The following is a 20303-nucleotide window of genomic DNA, read 5'->3' as shown; positions in this document are numbered from 1 at the left end:
ACTGGTACAAGCAGCAAAAATGAAGCAGCAGTCTCGTGGACAGACCCTTACTTTGAACGGCGGTTCAAACCGATGTCGAGCGGTTGAAGTTCCTTTGTCAGATCTCCCGCAATAAGCACAGCGTTCATTTGTTTCACCATGTTTTTCACATCAGCTGTGAGATGGGCACCCATGGAGTCACAGATTAACAGCGATGGTGATGAGTGGAAAAAACCACCTGGTCTCTTTACATTCACCTCCCTCAGCCACTCTTTCATCATCTCCTCAATGACGAGATGAGGAGTTCTGCATAAAGCACATACCTGTTCTTTTATTCACAATCCACGCCCACACTTCCCCCTTTAACGTTCTCATGGTGGTCTCAACAACACACATAGGGCGCGCCGCACATTTTGAGGGAAAAAAACACGTTTATATGCGCCTTATAGTCGTGAAAATACGGTATATTCCATTTTCTTTTACTGACTTAGTATTTTCTTTCTTTCTTTTTTTTTATACAGATTTTTCTGTAAAATGCAATATAAAAAGAATCAAATGTGTAAAATTCTATCTGAAAAAGACAAAATTAATTTAAAATATCTGTAAAATAAAATCTTATTTTTTTTTCTTCTTCAATAATTACATTTGAGAAAAAGGCAAAGTAACTCTCCTTTTGTAAATGTTTCATTCCTTGATTGTATTTAATCTCCATTTACAAAAAATGGTCTTGCAACAATAATGGAACAAAATTTAGTCCATAATTTAGGTTTCAAGAAAACAAATTCAGAAAACGTATTTTATTTTATGGTCCCGTCTGGAAGAGGTCACTAAGGGTTAAGCACACAAAACATTTGCAGCTACTTAGAAAGAAAAAAAAATGCATCCTAGATGTCACTGATAAACTCTCAATTTGAGGTTTTCTATTTTTTCTAGTGTTTTTTTTTTTTCATGTCTAGAATAAAACAATATTAGGAAAACTCATAAATGAGACAAACCTTCTTTAGTTTCTCGGCCTTCATTACAGTTTTTTTTTCCTACGTCTCTCTGATCTCAGCCTATTCGACACTAAAAATGCCGAACCAGCAGGCAGAATTTGCATCCGGATCATTTGCAACCGCTTTGTTGCAGCAGTGGCCTTTAGGTAAAAAACTTATCTTGTTTTAGGCGTTCATCCGAATGTAAATATTTGAGCTGCTATGGAAACTTTGACCACATATTAATTAAATGACCAATAAAACTATGAATCTTTTTGTCAAACAGTTGCACAATATTATACCCTATAAACCTACTCTGCCTCTCAGCCTTGATATATGGAAAATTCCCTGTTAAACCACAATGATTGGATGATACCAATACCATTCTTACATAAGAAATGTTTCACAAATGTCAATTAAAATAAAAAAGAAACCTTTTAACAAATCATTGATGGCTGCGATTCATGTGATCTGAATGCGTAGCCGAAAACCGGACGAAACCATAAAGATTATAGCGTTGAAGAAAGTTGAGTAAATAAAGTGCATAGTTTAAAGAAGTGCTCCTGGAAAAAGAGCTTTTTTTTTAATCAACAAAACTTAAGCAAACTAAGACACTTTTACAGAAGTTGGATAAAAGGGTTTAGAGCCGATCGCCAATAATCGGATATGTTAGACGTGGTCCTGGCGGTTTCTATGCCTCCATCGACTGAAAGGAATATGTGATTGCGCGGTTCCTCGTTTATAAACAATACAAACTTTAAACTGAATTTAAATAAAATGTGGAGCACATTTCAGACGGGAAGGTTAAAGTAGACTTTGCTTCCAGCGCAGGAGTCTGCAGAGAGACGTTCTGTTCTAGCTCCAAATAAATATGGAGGGACAAATGTTGAGTTTCTGAATTACAGAAATCTGTGATTAAATATCTACGCAAAGATTTCTTGAATTTTTATAGCATTTTTTATTTAAAAAAATAAAAGAGCTGGATATATTTTCTTCCATAGGATGGTGATATCGGTGGAAAACTGTGTAGCAAAGGTTTTTGTAACCAACCTGATAAAAAGAAAAAGGTGCAAAGATGCTGCTGTCAATCTGCTAAACTTTTCATTTTTATTGGAGCATCATTTCGTCCAGTTAAGAAAAAAACATGAAAAAAGTTATTTTGTTTTTACCTTTAAACCAAGATATATGGAAAAGGTTTAGGGCCACGGGAAAAAAAGGCCTGTTTTTAGTTAAATATGGGATAAGTCAGAATTCTGACTTTTTTTTCCCCATTCAAACTAAAAAATAAATAGAAAATATTCCAGTGGCCCTAATCGTCTAATGTAAAAATAAGATTAAAACACTGAAAATATTTATTGTGAGGAAATCAGGAAACCTACTTAAAAAAAAAAACTGCAACAAAAAAACCTGTCAAAATCGGCAGGTATGGCTTTTTTTTTTTAAAGATCAGCCAGAAAACTACAATCAATACAACAAAACAAAACATTTCTGCTACCTTAAGTCATTCAATAAAAAAACTGAAGAAAAAAAATACTTTAAATCTTTAATATTTGTTAAAACATTAACGGGTTGTGATGTTTTAGATAAGCTGTTTGCCTACGCTGCTATGAAACATGGCGCTGGCAGCATCATCCTATGGGAGGAGGAGGTTTTTGTGTATAAAAACACAAATTGGATTTTTGTTGGTTTAATTTTCGGCATCATGACCAACTGTGACGGATCAAGTGGTCTTTGTTTACTTAAAGTACGGCCAGATTTGTCCCAGTTGGACAGAATGAGGAGCTTATGGGATAAAATGGAGTAGAAGGGATCTTTGAGCGGTCGGCTACGGCGACCTGAGGAGCAGAGTAGGTTTAAGCTGTACTACGGAGTGGCTTAAAGGGATCCATGAAGGATCACTTCATTAAAGTTGATTAAACTCTAAAACCCAGTTGGGGCATTTAAGGATGGGCCGCTCTAACGTTCCTGTTTGTTTCCTCTGCTCTAGTGCTGCACAAGGAGCCTCGGCAGGTGTGTCTCTGCCTGCTGGAGATCGGACGCATCGTCTCAAAGTAAGCCCCCAACGACTGAGTCCTCTGACTTGGTTTTGATGCCATCCTGACCTTCCTGACTCTGTCTCAGATACGGCGTGGAGCCGCCGGCGTTGGTGAAGCTGGAGAAGGAGATTGAGCTGGAGGAAAGTCTGCTGATGGCAGGAGAACGCCCTCCTGCCGTGCAAACCTTCAGCGTGTGCTGCCAGCATGGCGCCCTCTACCATGCCGAGGTCAGTCTGCTCCCCTGAAGGTGTACAGCTGATGCGAGGCCCGCTTAAAGATGAAGCTGAAATCTTCCCGCTTCACTGACGCATCACAGCTAACATGTGATTTCCCTACTGGGTCACACGTGCCGCCGACGGCTGCAGATCACACATGTGGACGCAGACATTCTTTGGTCAAAATGTTTGAAGGGTTTATGAGGTCTGGTTCAGAACATCGGGTCAGTTTTCCTAAAAATACCCAGAATCACTTTGGATTCTGATGACATAAACGTTTTTCTTTCCACTGAAAGCTCAATATTCCACTTTTTAACCTTTAATGTGAAACAAATCAGCTCAGCTGATTGGTCCGGGAAGGAGGCGTCCCTCCTGGAAGCAGCCGAAATATGGAGGGAATTCCTTTCCTTTTGAAATGAGGAAAGAAAAAGAATTTCCATTAGTCTCCTGGACTTCGACATGACGTTTTTTATTAGCCGAAAGCGATTGTTGAAATAAAGGGAATTAAATCTTTTTTAACATATTTTGAAAAATAAATTTGTCAAGCCTCAACCTGAAAAAGAAATATTTAATAATATGAAATAAAAAGTTTTTCAAATATTCTAGATTTCATTTTTTTTTTCCATTTACAAAACAAGTCCTTTGCTTGTAATGTTGGAACAAACCTCTGGAGAGCAACTCTGGAGGAGCTGCTGCGCTCCATGGCAACCTTAAACTGATGGTCTGTTTCCCCCTGTCCTCTAGGAGCACGGCGGGGACGACCCACCATGCAGCTGCTCCAACAAGTTCTCTCTGGAGTATCTGTCTGAAGGACGCTACCGGCTGGGCGATAAGACCATCTTCATCAGAGTGAGTATCTTCGATGTGCCTGGTCGTGCGTAAGCTCGTTAGCCAACGGCGGCGGATGGTGATTACATCATGATGACGCTGCTGTTGGGGGCACACGCCTGAGTGCAGGCGGGTTAATCTGCATCTGCTGCTATTTATGGCTAAAATGAAAGTGTGTCCCTATTGGCTGACGCCGTGGAAACGTTTGCTCCTCAGATGCTGCGTGGGAAACACGTGATGGTGCGCGTGGGCGGGGGCTGGGACACCCTGAGGGGCTTCCTGATGAAGCACGACCCTCTGCGGGTGCTGCAGTTCACCACGCTAGAGCAGAAGATCCTGACCTTCCAGAAAGGGCCGCCTGGTTTGGGGGGTCACCATGACAACACGCCGCTGCCCCCTTCTCCTGAAATGGACCCTCTCGCCGAAATCGACGACCTGGTCTCCTCCTCCTCTTCGTCATCCTCCTGCTCTTCCTCAGGGTCGACCAGTAAGCCCACGTGTCACTCATCCACCCCCTCCCCCTCATGCACCCCCACCCTGTCAAGGAAAGGTAATGCAATGCCCAGGAAGAACCTCCCGAAAACCCCCTCCTCCTCCTCATCGTCCTCCTGCTCTTCATCAGAGGCGACCAGTAAGCCCACATGTCACTCAAGCACCCCCTCCCCCGCCCGCACCCCCAACCTGCCGAGGAAAGCTTCTGCCATACCCAGGAAGAACCTCCCGAAAGCCCCCTCCTCCAGGAAGCCCACCGATCTCCCTCTGGCCGCCCCTAAAGCCCCCTCCCCCATATGCAAATCCTCCAGGCGGCCAAGGGACGGACCGGTTCAGCGTGGCACCCCGAATCTAAACCTCCCCAGGAGCCCCGTCTGCCCAGAGCCCTCCTCCAAGTGCCCCAAACCCTCCACCCCCACGCCCCGCCCCAACGCGCCCTCCAAAGATGCTCTGCCTCCGTCCGGCTTTAATCAGTGCTCCCGGCTCGCGCAGAGGCGCCCCGGCTCCCCCGCATCGCGCCTCCGTCTCCAAACAACCAGGAAAGCGAGGGCGGCGCCGGAGCCGAGGAAAGGAGCCCAGGAGTCCCCCAGCTCTAGAACTGCTCCCCCCGCCCTGACACCCACCAGCAACAGGGCAAATATGAAGGACACGAACAAGGCAGCGGGACCAAAGGGCAAAGCTGCCGCCACCAGATCCACGCCGCTCCCAGTGGGCAGAAAGATCAGGAGAGAGGATCCATACTTTGAAATGAGTAATTAACGTCAACTGTCTTTGTTTGTTTTCGTTATTTAATAGTCTGGGTTTTTTTTTATTTACATCTTAATGGGTCAAATACGTTTTCTATTAAAACGAATAAAACTCCAACTTGCACAATTTTTACATTTTTAACTTAGTTTTTACAGAAAAATCATGTCAAAGTCTTTTGTTTAAAGTGCCTTGAGATGATGTCAAATATTTAAGGTGGGGGGGGGGGATTCCTGGCTGCTCTGTGAAGAAGCACTACGTCCCTGCAGCCTCCTCTTCCTCATGTGCCTTCATCAATCTCCCTGTTTCCAAATGACTGCAGAACATATCAGGCAGAAGGTGACTTCATTCGTACTAGGGCTGTACAATTTTGCAAAAAACTCAATTACGATTATTTTTAACCAGAATTGCGATTTTTCTTTTCGATATTCCTTTGCACTAACCGTAAGCTTGTAGATGTTTAATCCCAGGCTTTCAGTTTTTAAAACCTTGCTTCCCCAGAGTCTAGCGTTGCTGGACTTTACTGTAACCTTGGTGTAAAAAAGTCTTTACTTCTACAGTACTCCCATGCATGGATCTCTCTCTCTATAATAATCTCTGTGTGGCAACAAACACACTTTAAGCATTTTACTGCCACCTTAAGAGCTTGAGGGAGGATTTTAGTGTCTTACTCTTGTTAAATATAGTGTAATTAGAATTGGGTGCCTCTGTGATTTAAAAATTGTGATTATATTGCAAATGCAGTTAATTGCTCAGCCCTAGTTCGTACAAAACACGTGGAAGATGGTTTGGTTTTGGAGTAACTACTGATCAGATGCCTTTTTATTTAATTTAAACTCCGTAACACTGAAAACCTGCATTTAAACCAGAATCTGTCATATTCTTTGTGGTGTTGTTTCTAATTTTGTGATCTAAAGTTCTAGTTTTTTATGTTGTGATATCTGTGTAGTTGTTTATACAAACAAGCTTTGATTCTGTGCACTTTATAGAAATATTTGAATGTTTTATCTGATTTAATAAATGTTTTAAAGATTCACTGACTTTGTTTCCTTCCTAAGAACCGGTCATCTTGACATTTATGTGGGGAAAAATGGACATGAACGAAGCAAAATAACCAGAAATGCTGGTTAATAAGCTGGACAGTTTGATCTTTAAATGAATGTTTGAATTGTTGGTGCTTTACTGACCTCTTGTGGTAGCAATGAAGAACTACATCAGGAACAGCAGTGAGAATGAGAACCAATAGGGCACATGCATCATCATATGAGTAGTTTTATTATTAAAACACACATAAAATCTGTTTCATGTGAACATATTCATTAACATGAACCAATGCTGTTGCTTCTGTGCTCTTTTCTAACTCCTGCAGATTCTCTTCTGTTTTGATTCAGCTTGTCGACTTTTTTCACCTGGAACCAAATATCTAATCATAATTAGGAATCAAATCCCTTAAAGACTGAAGGGAAGTCTTTTGAACCATAAAGAGTTTATAAAGTGGCTACTAACGTTTCAAATATTTACTTCCTTCTAATTGAAAATAAAATGGACTGTTTCTTCCTCTGTTCATCATGGTTCACTTGATGACTTTTAGTGGGCTTTAGATTTCTGAAGGCCTCCCTGTTCTTTCCAAACAGATAAATGCAAAAGGATAAGCATTCTTCCCCAAAGTGGAATTAAAACCAAAACATAATCCTGTAAAAGCGTCACACAGAAATATTTGTCTGATTTTCAGAACTCGGCTGTTCAGCAAAATGTGCTTCTTGGGAAGGAATCACCACGAGGGTCGGATCGACCAATCAGATGCAGAGATTTGGGGTCATCAAATTACACGGCTAATAAAAGATTATCGATTTGCATCCTTTATTCAAAGCCACGGTTAAAGGATCAAAACATGTTATTGAACAAATGGTGCAGAAATGGAACCGTGTTAAAGCTAATGAGGCCGTCAGGAGGTGGATCAAATGTCCTACGAGACAAACTCCTCTGTTCATCTGGGTTAAGGAGGGACGTGCGGGTGGAAAACATCCAAGACTCCATAAAAAAAATCTAAGATGAGACGCAAAGTTTTCCAATCTCTCTCCTTTGGTTTAACAGGAAAATTAGTTGGAAGGAAAAACACCCATTGATAGCAATTTATTAAAACTGAAGGCACATTCAGGATTATACAGGAAACAGATCACTATACAGTCAAAATTAACTTAATGTCACTATTTGGCATTGCAGTTACATCACGGCAGGAAACTGAAGACATTAAATATCAATACATTAAAATACAAATAGGCTAATCTTACATGGCAAAAGTTTGACTTTAAAAGAACTAAATGTGATTGCTTCAGAAAATCCAAAGTTTTCATCAGTAGTCTAAAAGTTGTGCTCTAAACCCTGAGAAACGTCATGGCAACGCCCTGCTGTGATCATGAGGGTTCCTCAAACGCTTCAGATCAAACTATCATTTAATACTTAAATGGAAATATTACTGATAAATAACATTTCAGACCAACAGGCCTGCAGGAATAATAACTTCAAGAGAACCTGTTTGGCAACACGAAGTAGGCTGAACCCCTCATAGGAGGACACTGCTTCTATCTGTTGGGTTTTCTTTGATCTGAAGCCTTTAGGAGATAATGAGGGAAATCCCGCATCACATTGTGCAAAATCTGGAGGTTAAAAAGTCTGAAGCTAAGATCCGCTCCGCTGATTTAAAAAGCAGAAGAAGAAGGTAGTGGTTGAGGATTTTAGTGCAGCTGATGCGTCCTCCTTCCTGCATCGGGGTTAATCAAAGCGATGGAAGTGTTCCGCCGGTTTTCACAGCAGCAGCGGCGTGTGCTCCCCCGCCGGTTCCCGCCGCCTGACCAGCTGCCGCGCCCGCTCCAGCAGGCGCCCAGGCAGCGAGGGGACGTGGTGGCTCGGGTCCAGCACGTTGGTTTTACGGCGCTCGCGCTCCTGCAGCCACATGAGGTACGGGCTGGGCGGGAAGAACGGCCTGGAGCGCTCCCGGTACAGCTGCAGGACCACGCCGCACACGCCGAGCACCACCCACACCGTGATCAGGGCGTAGTCTGCAGCCAGAGGAGGGGGAAATTAAGAAAAAACAAAAACAGACCCAGATATTTTCACCGCGCAGCGATCGGAGGAGCTGGCGACTCACCGATGATTTGGAACGGTACGTCTGTGAAAACGGCGCTAAAGTTGCTGTTGAGGAAACGTTTCAGGATGTTGAGGGTGATGTAGGACAGGCTGGTATAGATGTAGGCGTTGACAGCCAGGATGACGGCGTACGCCCCCACGATCCCGCATGTGGTGATGTTCCCCTGAAACACATTTTTATTTTTAGAATTCAGATCCAGCAACTAATTCAGCTTAAATAGAAGATTAAGAAAACAATCAGTATGGAGTGAGTTTTGTTCCATTATTATTGGAAGCAAAGAACAAGTTTGTAAATCGAAATATATAAAAAAAATAAAAAAAAATACAGAAATGTCTTTAAAACATTTTAATAAAAAAAGAGGTAATAAGAGTAACTTTGCTGTTTTAAATTACTTTTTTTTTCTTTTTTTTTTACAGTTTTTAATAAATTATTTCTTTTCACTTCTGATGAGCAAAGATGCAGCGTTATTGTGGTAACAGTGATTATTTTCTAATCATTTGTTTATGGGACAGTATTAATAGGTGGAGACTGTCTGGACCTCTTTGTTTTGAATATAGTGAACACATTCTGAGGGGCTGGAGCTTGGTGGTGTGTTTTCCATCCCGCTTTCAGCATTTATGGAGGTAAAAGTTTTACATAATTACTTTGTGATTTTATTTGTTTGCCTGTTTTGTCAGCAGCCTGTTTTTTATTTCATAAAAGTCAAAGAAATATCTAAATGAAATTGAATTTCTAATGGTCTGTATGGATGACCTGAAAAACAGATTTTACATTAATTAAAATATTTAAAAAAAGATAAAACTTCTAATTAAAAATATATTTTTTTCCTGAAAAAAAGGAAATATATGAGAAAATAGTCAACCTTTTTTTTCAAACCTTTTTTTCCAAAAAAAATATTTTATATTTTTTCAAATATTATTTGCAAAAAAAATTGAATAAAGTTGCTTCCATATTTCTGATTTAAAAATTTCTGTCTGCTTCCTCACCACCAGGTGGCAGCACGGCACATATATAGTTAGTGAATTATTTCTAAAAACACAAAACAGTAAGGGAATTGAAGGCATGCAGTGGCTTGTAAAAGTATTCAAACCCCGAACACTTTAAGAAGGCGTCATATAATAAAATGCGTAAAAAAAAAAAAAAAATCTTCTTTTTTCTTTTTATTCTAACAGAAATATCCATACATTGGGTTTTCCTCTCATCAGGGATACCCAGTAACTCTGTGGTTGATTACAAATGGCACCGCCACAGCATGATAGGTCACTGATGAGTTGTTTTTCAGGTCAGCTGCAACACCTGAGGTTCATTCAGCGACCACATGGGGGTGGGGTGGGGGTTAAACCGCAGTCTCTTCAATCAGAGCAGAAAGTGTGAAATCTGTTACCTCTCTGGGCCACCGCACAAAGACGAGCGGAAACGTGACCATGATGCAGCAGAAAGTCACCCAGAAAACCACGTCTGAGTTCCTGAAGACATCCAGGTCTCCTGTGAGAAAACAGAAACACAGATTCAAAGACAAAAACACTTTAAGGAAGTGGAGAACATACAGACCCTCCCGTCAACAGACACACATACCCAGAGGAGTGAAAAGGACAATGGAGGCGACGAGGAAGCCCAGCATCAGGCCGACCACGACCACGCAGGCCATGACTGAGCCGAACCGCCACCAGCTCATCACCAGGAGGCCGCCGCCCACCACGCCCACTACAGCAGACACTGCAAGGCGGACTGCAGGGAGACACACCGCCCACAGCTCCGGTCAGCGTATGGACACATGAAGACAGGACGGAGGGGAGGAGGGCGTCTTACCATCGTAGTCCAGCTGTGTGGTCCTTGTGATGAGGACAAAGAAGAAGAACGCCGCAAAGCTGAATCCCATGCAGAACAGCTCTGGATGCAGGAAGAGAACAAAGTTATTAAACATTAAATAACGGGAACCTACCGTGCTTCATTTTAAATCTTTCCTTATTGTATAGGTGTCTAATTTTTGTTGCACAAAATCACTCGAATAAGATTTTTCCTCCTTATCCGTCCCAGAATGAAACATGACACTTTTATCCAAACAATCTGTACCTGAACGCACCTCCGACTCAATGTCATCATTTATACACCTTAAAATGTCTGAATACAGAAGCAGAGCCTGAATAAACAGAGCCTCCTGAAAAACAAGCGAGACCTTTCTGTATGGATAGTAAATATTATTTCTAATGGGCCACCGTAGAAAGTTCCAGTCCTTTTAAATCCTCTCAGAAACATTTGTGTTTTATAATTTTATAAAACTGTTTAATAAAATACTTCTACATGTTCTAATTGTTTTAGGTTGGAAGAATCTTGTAAAAAAAAAAAAAAAAGATGATAATAGCGGTAGCATCCCTATTGGATTTTCAGTGCAAATTAGCCTCATGCTAACTGCTAGTTGTCCAAATGTTTTACCGGTATATATATATATATATATATATATATATATATATATATATATATATATATATATATATATATATATATATATAGCAGAAATTCAATGACTTGTGAGCAGAAAGTTTTTCCAGTTATAGAAATGTGTTACTTTTTGCTAGTTTTTAATTTCAGAAGGAGAAAAAACGCTAATAGCGGTATCTTCCCGAAGGGATTTTCAATACAAATTAGCATTATGCTAAATAATATTTTTTTTCAGCTTTCATTCAGTGATAAATGTATGTGATTCATTTTTCTATATATATTTTTAAATACTTGCACTGTTTCTAGAAGCAGTGGAGACCCAAATACAAGATCGTACTTTTGGCCAATAAATCCCCTTTAAAGGGAACATTTCCACATATTCATTCTTTCTATCGTCTTTCGTAGCATGAGGTCATTTTTTTAAGCAGTTACTATTTTGGAAAAAAATAAAATGCCAAAAACAGTAGCATCCCTATTGGATCTTCAATTCAAATTAGCGCCATGCTAAATGCTAGCTGTCTGTGTCATTTCAGCTGTAGTTCAATGTCAAATCATTTGTATGCATTTCATTTCAATAAAAAAATATATTGTTGTTTCTAGAAGCAGAAGAGACCTAAATGCAAAACTGAACTTTGCATATTAAGACAATTTAAAGGAAACTTCTCGTATTTCTTCTTCCTATTGTTTTTCATTACAGGAGTTATTGAAGCTTTCTTTACAGCAAAAGGAAACAATTTGTGAGCAGAAATGTTCCTAGTTTGTATGGGGTCTCTGTTGATAGAAAACAACCGTGGGAGACCGAACTGACCCTGATGATGGATTAGATCGTCTTTTTTCCCATGTAACTCGCAAAGTGAGTTAAACCTTGAACTCTTGCACCAGGAGATGAAAATAGATCAGCGGGTTCAAAAGCAGCGAGGTCAGAGCACTCACCACATTTGAAGAATCGATGGCCAAAGAAGCAGACAAACAGGCCCGCCAAGCCGGCGATGGTGAAGAAGACCTTGGTCGATATTTTTCCTGCAACATGTTCATATCTGGAGTTAAAACTCAAAGATAGGATAAAGTTATCGTGATTGAATTAGCAGGGAGGAGAAGCTAACCGAGCGTCTGACAGCCATCCAGAGTGGAAGCGAAGCTGCAGGCGTAGGTGTGGGCGGGAACGTAGGAGGCGGAGGTGTTCAGCGCCGGGTCTCTGACGATGACGGAGTAGATGACGCCCTGACCGGGGATGGAGCTGAACACCATGCTGGTCTTATCCGTGGACTTTAACGTGGTGACCTTACGGCCGACACAGCGAGAGATGCCGTCAATTAGAGTGCCCATCAGGACGCTTACCCATCATGCTCTAGGTTTTTACCAGTCTACCGCTCGCCATCATGCCTCGCATGTCGGCGACGGCCTGGAACCCGGCGAACAGGCTGCTCTCTGACAGGTCGTTCTCAGGCAGGAAGTACTGGTAGACGTCGTAGAGCAGCCGCCAGCGCGTGCTGCTTCCTGTGGACGTATCGCAGGCTGGAGGAGATTGGCCTCTAAGAGAGAACGAAACAGGGAGCGGTTTGTGGCGGTCGCTGCTTCATAAACAGAAAACATCCTTTAGATACCAGCCCCGATGAACCCGAACGGTTCGCTCTACTGTTGGTGCGTCACATGCATCGTAAACAACAACTGACATGTTCTCATTCGTCAGGCAGGACAAGCTTGTTTACTTGGTTCAGTAACTGATGTGAGCTGTGATAAAGAGCTGGTATGAAGCTCTGCTTTGGTTTCTGCATCAGCAGGATGTTAAACCTCAGAGCAACTCTCAACAGAATGTTGGTAGAAAAAAAAAAAACACAAAAAATTGGCAGAACTTTTCTGAAAGATCAACATTGATAAACTTATGGAGAGAATTTTGTTTCATGATTGTTGCAAGCAAAGATGACATTTTGTGAATAGAAATGAGAAAGAAATACAACCCACAAATGAAGCAGGAAAACTTCCAATCAAAATAAAGTTTTTATCTTTACCGTTTTCTCCATTTTAGTTTTTTCAAACTTTAATATTTTTGTTGTCGTTTTTAAAGATTTTATTTTCATTACTTTCTTTTTTGTTTTTTTACAGCTTTATTTTTATTATTTTTTTATTGTTCTTACAAATTTTATATTTTTTTTTCTGTCCTTTTTTAAATGTTTTCACATATTTATGTTTTATTTTTTATTTTTCTCAATTCTTTTTATTTATAAAAATCTGTAAAAAAGAAACCCTGTTTTTTTTTTTCCAAGATTAAACATGAAAAATGAATTTAAAAAATACAAGAAAACTGCTAATTTAATCTCAAGATCTTTTGATTAAAATGCTCTTTCAAAGTTTTATTTCTGTGTTGCATTTGCTCCATTTATAAATGTACTCTTCTGTTTGCAACAATGTGACGAAATTCACTCCATACAAACTTTCCCTGCTTCAGATCGCAGAGTTAAATATATTGAGCTCAAACTGCTGCTACCTCTCAGTTATCCATCTTTCCTGTTTTTAAAATATTTTCACAATTATGCACTACTGTTTTTTTTTTTTTTTGTTATCAAATGTGAAAAATCTCTTATCTAGAGACAGTTTGTTTGTTGTTGTCCTTAAGTTTGTTTCCTGGTGACAGGAAGAGGAAGCAAAGCAAACGCCGCAGCGCCTTACCTCTCATATCCTAAATTTGCCGGTGCGAAGCGGATGGTGGTCTCGTACAGATTGTAGCGGATGTAGAGGTTCGGATCCACGTCAAGGCTGAACTCAATGTTGCACGCTCCAGGTACCGGTTCTGGAAAAACACCAAGGAATCAGAAGGGATGGAGGGTATGAAGAGAGCGCCGCACAATCAGTGCAGCCAGTCGCTCTTCCTCTGCATGATTTTCTCACTTTGTGGTGAAACCTTTTGCAGTAACACGCTTTGTGACTGATAGTGCGCAACTTCCTCATTTCCTACTCCTCAGACGAGGCTGAATAGAGGTACGCTGGTGTTTTAGTGAGAACTTCTGTGTTTTCTTCTTTGTGTTGTTTTTTTACCCGCGCTTGAGTAAGAGAGGATGACTCCGGTCCCTGGGACGGTTTCCTCATTAGGAGAAGACAGGAACAAGGAGAGCGACGTTTGGCCATTCTGTAGAGCCGACAGGAGCCCAGAGTCCACTGCTGTCAGAGAGCGACTCGGATCTGGAACCTACCAAACAGATGGACCTCAATGATTTATTGATGCAAAGCAGAAGCTTAAATCAAAAGGCAGCAGTTCTAACCTATAACGCAACGCAGCAACCCCATCGCCATGCAGGTGGTCAGAACATTGCTCCTGTAAGCCAGACCAACAACGACCTTAACAACCCCCCATTACTAACGGGTGGACCTGTTTTTCGGTTCAATTTGCCTGCTCTCTAAGCCATAACAAGGCTTTTGTTTGGGCTATTCTATAAAACCTAAAACTCAACGCTACTCCAGACATATTGAATTGAGAACACTTTCTGGAAGGGAAGCGAAACATCTTCAAACTTGGAAAACAAAGTCCAGTGGTTTGTTTTAAGACAGTTCTGATTGTCTATTTCTGTTTGAACTGTTCCCGTTTCATCTAATTCTCATTTTCCTCTACCAGCTACAATTAGCAGCATTAAAAACCTCTAATCAAATTCGTTTAAAATGAAAATCTGCTCTGCTCACCTAAATCTGAGCTATCCATAAATGTTAAATTTACTCCCAACCTTTAGCTTTTCAAGCTAATAAAACAATTTTACAAGATGAAAAAACAGCTGAGATGAGAACTAAGAGGTCAGTTAATGATTGAATAAACTAAGACATGATAACAGACAAGAGAGGGAACGGTTGGCGGCAGCGGCTCCAAAAGATTAATGCAAAAGAAGCAACAATCATGTATAAACGGCAGAGAAATTTAGCTCGATTTTACCTAAAATAAATACATAAAATATTGATTGCCATATTTTAATGTTTAAGAGGAAGTTTTGCTAGAAACAGGGGTGATATCATGTGATGAGGCCTCCTGCTTTAGCTAGGTTAGCACAGCTAACCTAGCTAAAGATGGTTGGTAAAGATGGTTGAACTGTTGAACCACAGTTCAACCATCTTTACCTAAAGGGAAACTATTAACTCAGAGATTTCCATAAGGCGGCCATACATTCTAAAAAATCCAGTTTGTCCACAAACGTTGAATGCCAAAAAAAGTGCTTCACTCTTTTTTTAGCTCAGCCTTCCTGTTATCTGCTTAAAAATGTGCGTTCTGTTGGCATCCAAAGGAATCACAGACATATTGCTGTTTTGTGAAAAAACTTAAGTTTCTTGCCTTTTTAGTTTCTTCTTGTTCATCCAATCAATATTTAATCAGTCAATGAGTGCTCATCTTATTCAGCCAACAGGAAGTTTGTCACCTGAACAGCATCGATGTGAAGCAACATTAAAAGAAAGAAACCGGTGATCATTTCACTGCAAACAAACAACAAAATGTTCCTTTCCATCAGGGCTTCATTGTAACTCCACCAACAAGTTAGTTCTATTAAATTGGATGTAGAAGGTCCACTGGAGTAAAAAGTCACAAAATGATACGATTACTCAGAAGCAGATCACAAACCAATACTTAAAAAATAAAAATAAAAAACTGACAGGAATTACCGCCATGTTTAAACATAGATCTTAAACTGTAGTGCGTGACAAAACTAGCATCGGAGCTTTCCACAAAGTTTAAATAGTTTCAAAATTTTCATTTTTTTTCCCACTTTGTTTTGACATGAATTTTATTTTATATATGAGTTTTGACATAGATATTTAATTCCGTTAGCTTTAACTAATATATAGAATTTGCTAGCTAGTTTATTTATTTAATTTGCTTTAGTTTTTGTTTTTATTAGTTGTGTGAGTCTTATGAAATACGATTAACATACTGGGGACCAAAAAAAATCGAACTAAAATCCTAAATAACGAAATCCGAATCTCAAACAACCTTTACAGATGTGCCATCTGCTGGCACAATGTGGTACAGCAACAACAAAAAAAAACGTTATAGCAACAACCTGAAACTATACCTCATATTAAAGCAACATTTTTTGTAATAGTGTCTAAAACTCCTATTAAAGTTTGATTTAGTTTTTTTTTGTGTTTCCTGCATAGTCTAATGTTTATTTTTTTTTTCAGTTGACAAAACCTTTTAATTCTAGATTTAATTAATTGAGTAGTTTAGGTAACCAACAATAACCTCGCTGACAACAATAACGTTTGTAGCTTTATTGGGAAATTATTGTCATAAATTTCACAACAAATGATGCATCATTGTAGGAAAACATAAGCTGGAAAAGTGTGGCATACACATATTCAACCCCTTTAAGCATGGACTGGAAAAACTGATCTGAAATAAGTAAGAAAATCTTAAAATCAGTGGATTAGCCCTTAATTTAAGCAAGTTAAGAAGACGATCTGTAAGTTAAATTGGTGTTTTTCCACCTTAAAATTTGATAATTTGATATTATGGACATTTCTCAATTCTGCTTTTTATTTTTAGGGTTTTTTAATCCAAGTTTCCTGATTTCATTAGTTTTTGTTAATGATGAAAACCTTGGTCAGGACGGCGCAGGTTCTGTGTGGGTTGAATTGGATCTCATAAGCTACAGGTGGCCAAACCTCAAAGGCAGCGTCGTTCAGGACGCCGCCGACAGCAAAGAAAGCTAACGCTGCTGTTGGATTAGATTCTGGGAGGATTCAGTGTCTGTGTATTTTCAGGAAGGTGTTTTTTTTAAGCAAACATGATTAAAAAAACAAAAACACACCAGTAAGTTTGCTTTTTGTTTATTGAGCCAAAACAATGAATCAGACCACAAATTATTATCTTTTCTCGCCAATCAAACAGCAGGTTAGACGCTCGCTGCGGGACTGAAGGAGCATCAATTCTGCTTAACCAGATTCATTTTCAACCACCCCAGCTACATCATCTGACGGTGACATTTTGCAAGCTGGATATGAATAGCTGGGAGTTTGCATCCGAAGACAATAACAACGGTTTCCATGGAGATCAGGTTGAAATGGCTTACTCACTGTTTTGGCAAACTATCCATTAAGATGATTAGACCCAAATTTCCTGTACTTTTTTAATCTTCAAACAAAAATAAAGCTGAATATAAGGTTTCCTGTGAGAGAAAACAAAATACAATTTACATTTTGTACGAATGCTTGGCAGACAAAAGGCTAGTTGTCAAAAATATAAAAAATAAATATCTGAAATGAGATAATGGTTTGTTATTTTTTTATCTCAATTTTTTGGATTTTTTTTGGTTAATAAACAAAAAACTAAAATACTATTGTGTTTTTGTTTTCTTGTTGTGTTCTTTGGTTTCACACATACAACAAAAAAACAAACCCAGATTAGAAGGTGTGGCCTGTAGGAATGATCTAATGTGGCTTAGAGAGGAGGGCATCTATTCATTAAATATGGAGAACATTTTCCAAATTAGCTGAATTTTATCTTTACTTGTTTCTTTGAAATAAAAATTTAAAAAAAGAAATCACTCCATCAATAAATCAAATCTAGAAAAAAAGGGAAATTGATAAACAGGAAGTTCAATTTCTAGTATGCTTTTGCATTCTTGCTCAAGAACTAAACTTCCTCTTATTTTTGGGTCCTTCTTGCACGTTTCTTACTTCCTAAAGCTCCGATATAAAACCAAGCACAGGCTACTGATTGCAGATTTATTTTCTTCTACCGTATTTTGCAGCAGAGGAAGGAAATCTGAAAACTTTCCCAACCTGTGCGTGAAACCCTGGACCACAGGGAGCTTTTTTTTTTTCCTTCTTTTTTTTTTTTCCCCTCTCTCCCCCGTCCAAGACGGCAATGTCTGCTACTCATGACCCGTCAGACTGTTCATCAGCTGACTGGGACTTCTCTCAGGGGGTCAGCCGACCCGACTCACAAAGCTTCATTCATTACGTCGCAGCAGAACTAACTGCCTAGACATACGGCGGGAAAGAAGGCTGCAAATTCACTGTCAAGTTCCCGAGTTTCCACACGTCCTCAGACCCCTTAGCGTTAGACAGAACCTCAAATATAAACCAGTGTTTTTGTTTTTAACTCGTTTATGAGTGTTTCTCTCTGAATCCATCCCAACTTCGACAACCATAAGAAATATGCTATGAAAAACAGCTAAAGTCCCAAACATCCAGCCTTAAGCAAACACAGCAGGGCTTTCATTTCATTAGATTATGCTGATTAGTAGGAACAAACTGTTTGGATTACAGGAAACGTAACCATCCCTTTCATATTTCCCAGTTTATCTGCGTCTTTTCTTTCTCCCACCCACTCACCCGGGTGTACGACAGCGTGGCGTTGCGGTGCAGCGTGTGGAACTGCAGCGTGATGAAGGCCACCTCGGCAGGGATCCGGGTCACCACCGCCTGGACCGTCTCGTTCTGCGAGACGTTTATGTTCTGGAAGGTCCCCGGCAGGAAGGTCACACGGTCTGAGATGCCAAAAAAATAAATAAATCCATCAGTCGATAGGCTCATCTCCAGCAGTCACATGAAAGCACATTTAATCAACGCTGGCATCCAAGAGAGGGATCAGAACATTGCTTCAGTAGCAGATCAATAGATACCAAACCAAAAATAACAGTTATTATTACTTTGTTGTGACATTTTCAATGAGATGGTGCCATGTTTGGGAATGAGGGATGCAAACAAAACATATTGGCAATTTAACTACTTATCAAACCAAGGAAACAACAGTGCAGACCTCCACAGATATGAATATATGTTTTTTTTTTATAAAGAAAATAAATAAAAAAAATGTAAAATTGTTTTGGAGATAGCCTTTTTTAATTTTAAATATAAAAAACCACAAGGTTTCTTGTAAATATTGGACAAAATAATAGTTTATGTGCATGTAGTTTATTAGTCCTGCATTCCCAGGCAGACCTTAATCCTAATCCTGAAATACAAAAATTTAATAACTGTTGACTGACTGTTTTCCATCTATAAACAGTCTATAAAGGGGAGTGGCGGCCTAGTGGTTAGGGTGGAATCCAGAGGTTTTGAGTTTAAGTCCCACAGCCTGCCACTCTGGGTCCCAGAGTAAGACCCTTAAACCCACACTGCTCAGTGGGCACCGCACAATGGCAGCCCACTGCTCCCCAAGGGGGATGGGTTAAAATGCATGCAGATAATTTCGCTGCTCTGTCCCTGTGACAGTTTAATGACAATAAAAACCTGGTAAAAATAAATAAATGCACAAAATAGACTTCAGATAGAGGTTAAAGTTAGATACTTTAATGCATAAATAACCATAGAAATTATTTGATTAAAAGCTGGATCAAAGAAACTCACAATGACACCACTAGAAGGATTTTTTCTTTAGGGTTTTGGAAAAATTTTAAAAACTCTTCCTCCTATAAAGAAGAATAATCATTAAACTATGGATGTTTTAGTAAGTTTTTCCTTTCTTTTTTATAAAGATAACCTCTATTTTCTGTATGCAGTGGGTTTGCATTAATCTGATTTGCTGAATGAGTCATAACTGATCCATTCTGGCTGTTTAGTTTTATCAGATCTCAACGACTGACATAAAAACATGTTCAGTCTGTTTATTCTGTTGTTAATGGGTGGATCACACTCCATTAAGTTTTATCTCCAAATTATGTCAACTTGTGCTACTTTACTCAGATTAATTGCAGTTTTTTTGGCTGTTTTCCCCCCTACTGGAATCCAAAAAGTGTATCTTTAAAAAAAAATACATATTTATATTTGTCCTGTTCAGTTTCTGTTTTAGAAAGTTTGTTTTTTTAGCTAGCTAAGCAACGGCCGGTTTTCTTCACGAGCTCAATTACATGTCCTGCTAGCTTAATAAGAAAACCCCCAGTGGAAGACAAAAAAGTCTTTAAATAATAAAAATAAAAAGGTAAATTACACATTAACCGTGACTGTACTCACTTTCCACTTGAGCTTGTACTTCACCCTCTGAGATCAGCAGCAGCAGCAGCAGCAGCAGGAGGAGAAGAAGACGTTGACTCCACATCCAGCGAGACATTTCCCTCCGCTTTATCTACCAGACAGCGAGCCTTTTCAACCTGCCAGTGGTCCAGAAATTAGCGGAAACCGCGCATTCGTCCGTGTTTTAGCCCCACCGACCGCAAAGGAGACATACTGGACAGCTGAGGTTTGCTCACTGTAACAAAACTCCACTTGTTTCCCTCTCTATGGTGCGCCTGTCGCTCTGGCTCAAGAAAGACTCAAATCTCGCCCCTAATCTCGCGATATTTTGATAAGCGCGATTTTACCAAGTAAACTGGACGGCAGAGGATCAGTGCCACTGAAAAATTCAAATAAAAAGTAAAATGATTTTTGAATGTTATTTCAGTTTAATATAGGAAAAAAGTCTTCTCGGAATTTTGACTTTAATCTCAGAATTCAGACTTTTTCTTAGAATTCTGACTTTCTTTTCAGAATT

General features: G+C 39.7%; 2 protein-coding genes across 5 annotated transcripts in view; one reads left to right on the top strand and one right to left on the bottom strand.

The window, feature by feature from the left end:
• Window positions 1-6286, top strand: part of LOC107087088 (GAS2-like protein 3) — a 26186-nt gene extending 19900 nt beyond the window's left edge. For all 4 annotated transcript variants that reach the window (XM_015378454.1, XM_015378455.1, XM_015378453.1 and 1 more), the window contains 4 exons: window positions 2941-3004; window positions 3075-3216; window positions 3949-4053; window positions 4249-6286. In XM_015378454.1, the coding sequence (XP_015233940.1) occupies window positions 2941-3004; window positions 3075-3216; window positions 3949-4053; window positions 4249-5283 (1346 nt within the window). In that variant the 3' untranslated portion in view covers window positions 5284-6286. The remainder of the gene's footprint in view (window positions 1-2940; window positions 3005-3074; window positions 3217-3948; window positions 4054-4248) is intronic.
• Window positions 6287-7386: 1100 nt separating this feature from the next.
• On the bottom strand, window positions 7387-20082 carry tm7sf3 (transmembrane 7 superfamily member 3). Its single transcript, XM_015378414.1, has 12 exons — window positions 19787-20082; window positions 18167-18321; window positions 13889-14039; window positions 13523-13643; window positions 12216-12387; window positions 11959-12136; window positions 11789-11875; window positions 10226-10306; window positions 9992-10144; window positions 9801-9901; window positions 8417-8579; window positions 7387-8327 (listed from the first exon to the last, which is right to left on the bottom strand). Exons 1-12 carry the CDS (start codon window positions 19881-19883, stop codon window positions 8074-8076), a joined length of 1713 nt encoding a protein of 570 aa, XP_015233900.1. The 5' UTR covers window positions 19884-20082; the 3' UTR covers window positions 7387-8073.
• Window positions 20083-20303: the final 221 nt, after the last annotated feature.

This window comes from Cyprinodon variegatus, unplaced genomic scaffold (assembly GCF_000732505.1).
Source record: "Cyprinodon variegatus isolate N-32 unplaced genomic scaffold, C_variegatus-1.0 Scaffold172, whole genome shotgun sequence".
NCBI classification, from domain to species: Eukaryota; Metazoa; Chordata; class Actinopteri; order Cyprinodontiformes; family Cyprinodontidae; genus Cyprinodon; species Cyprinodon variegatus.
This window is presented reverse-complemented; position numbering and strand designations above follow the sequence as displayed.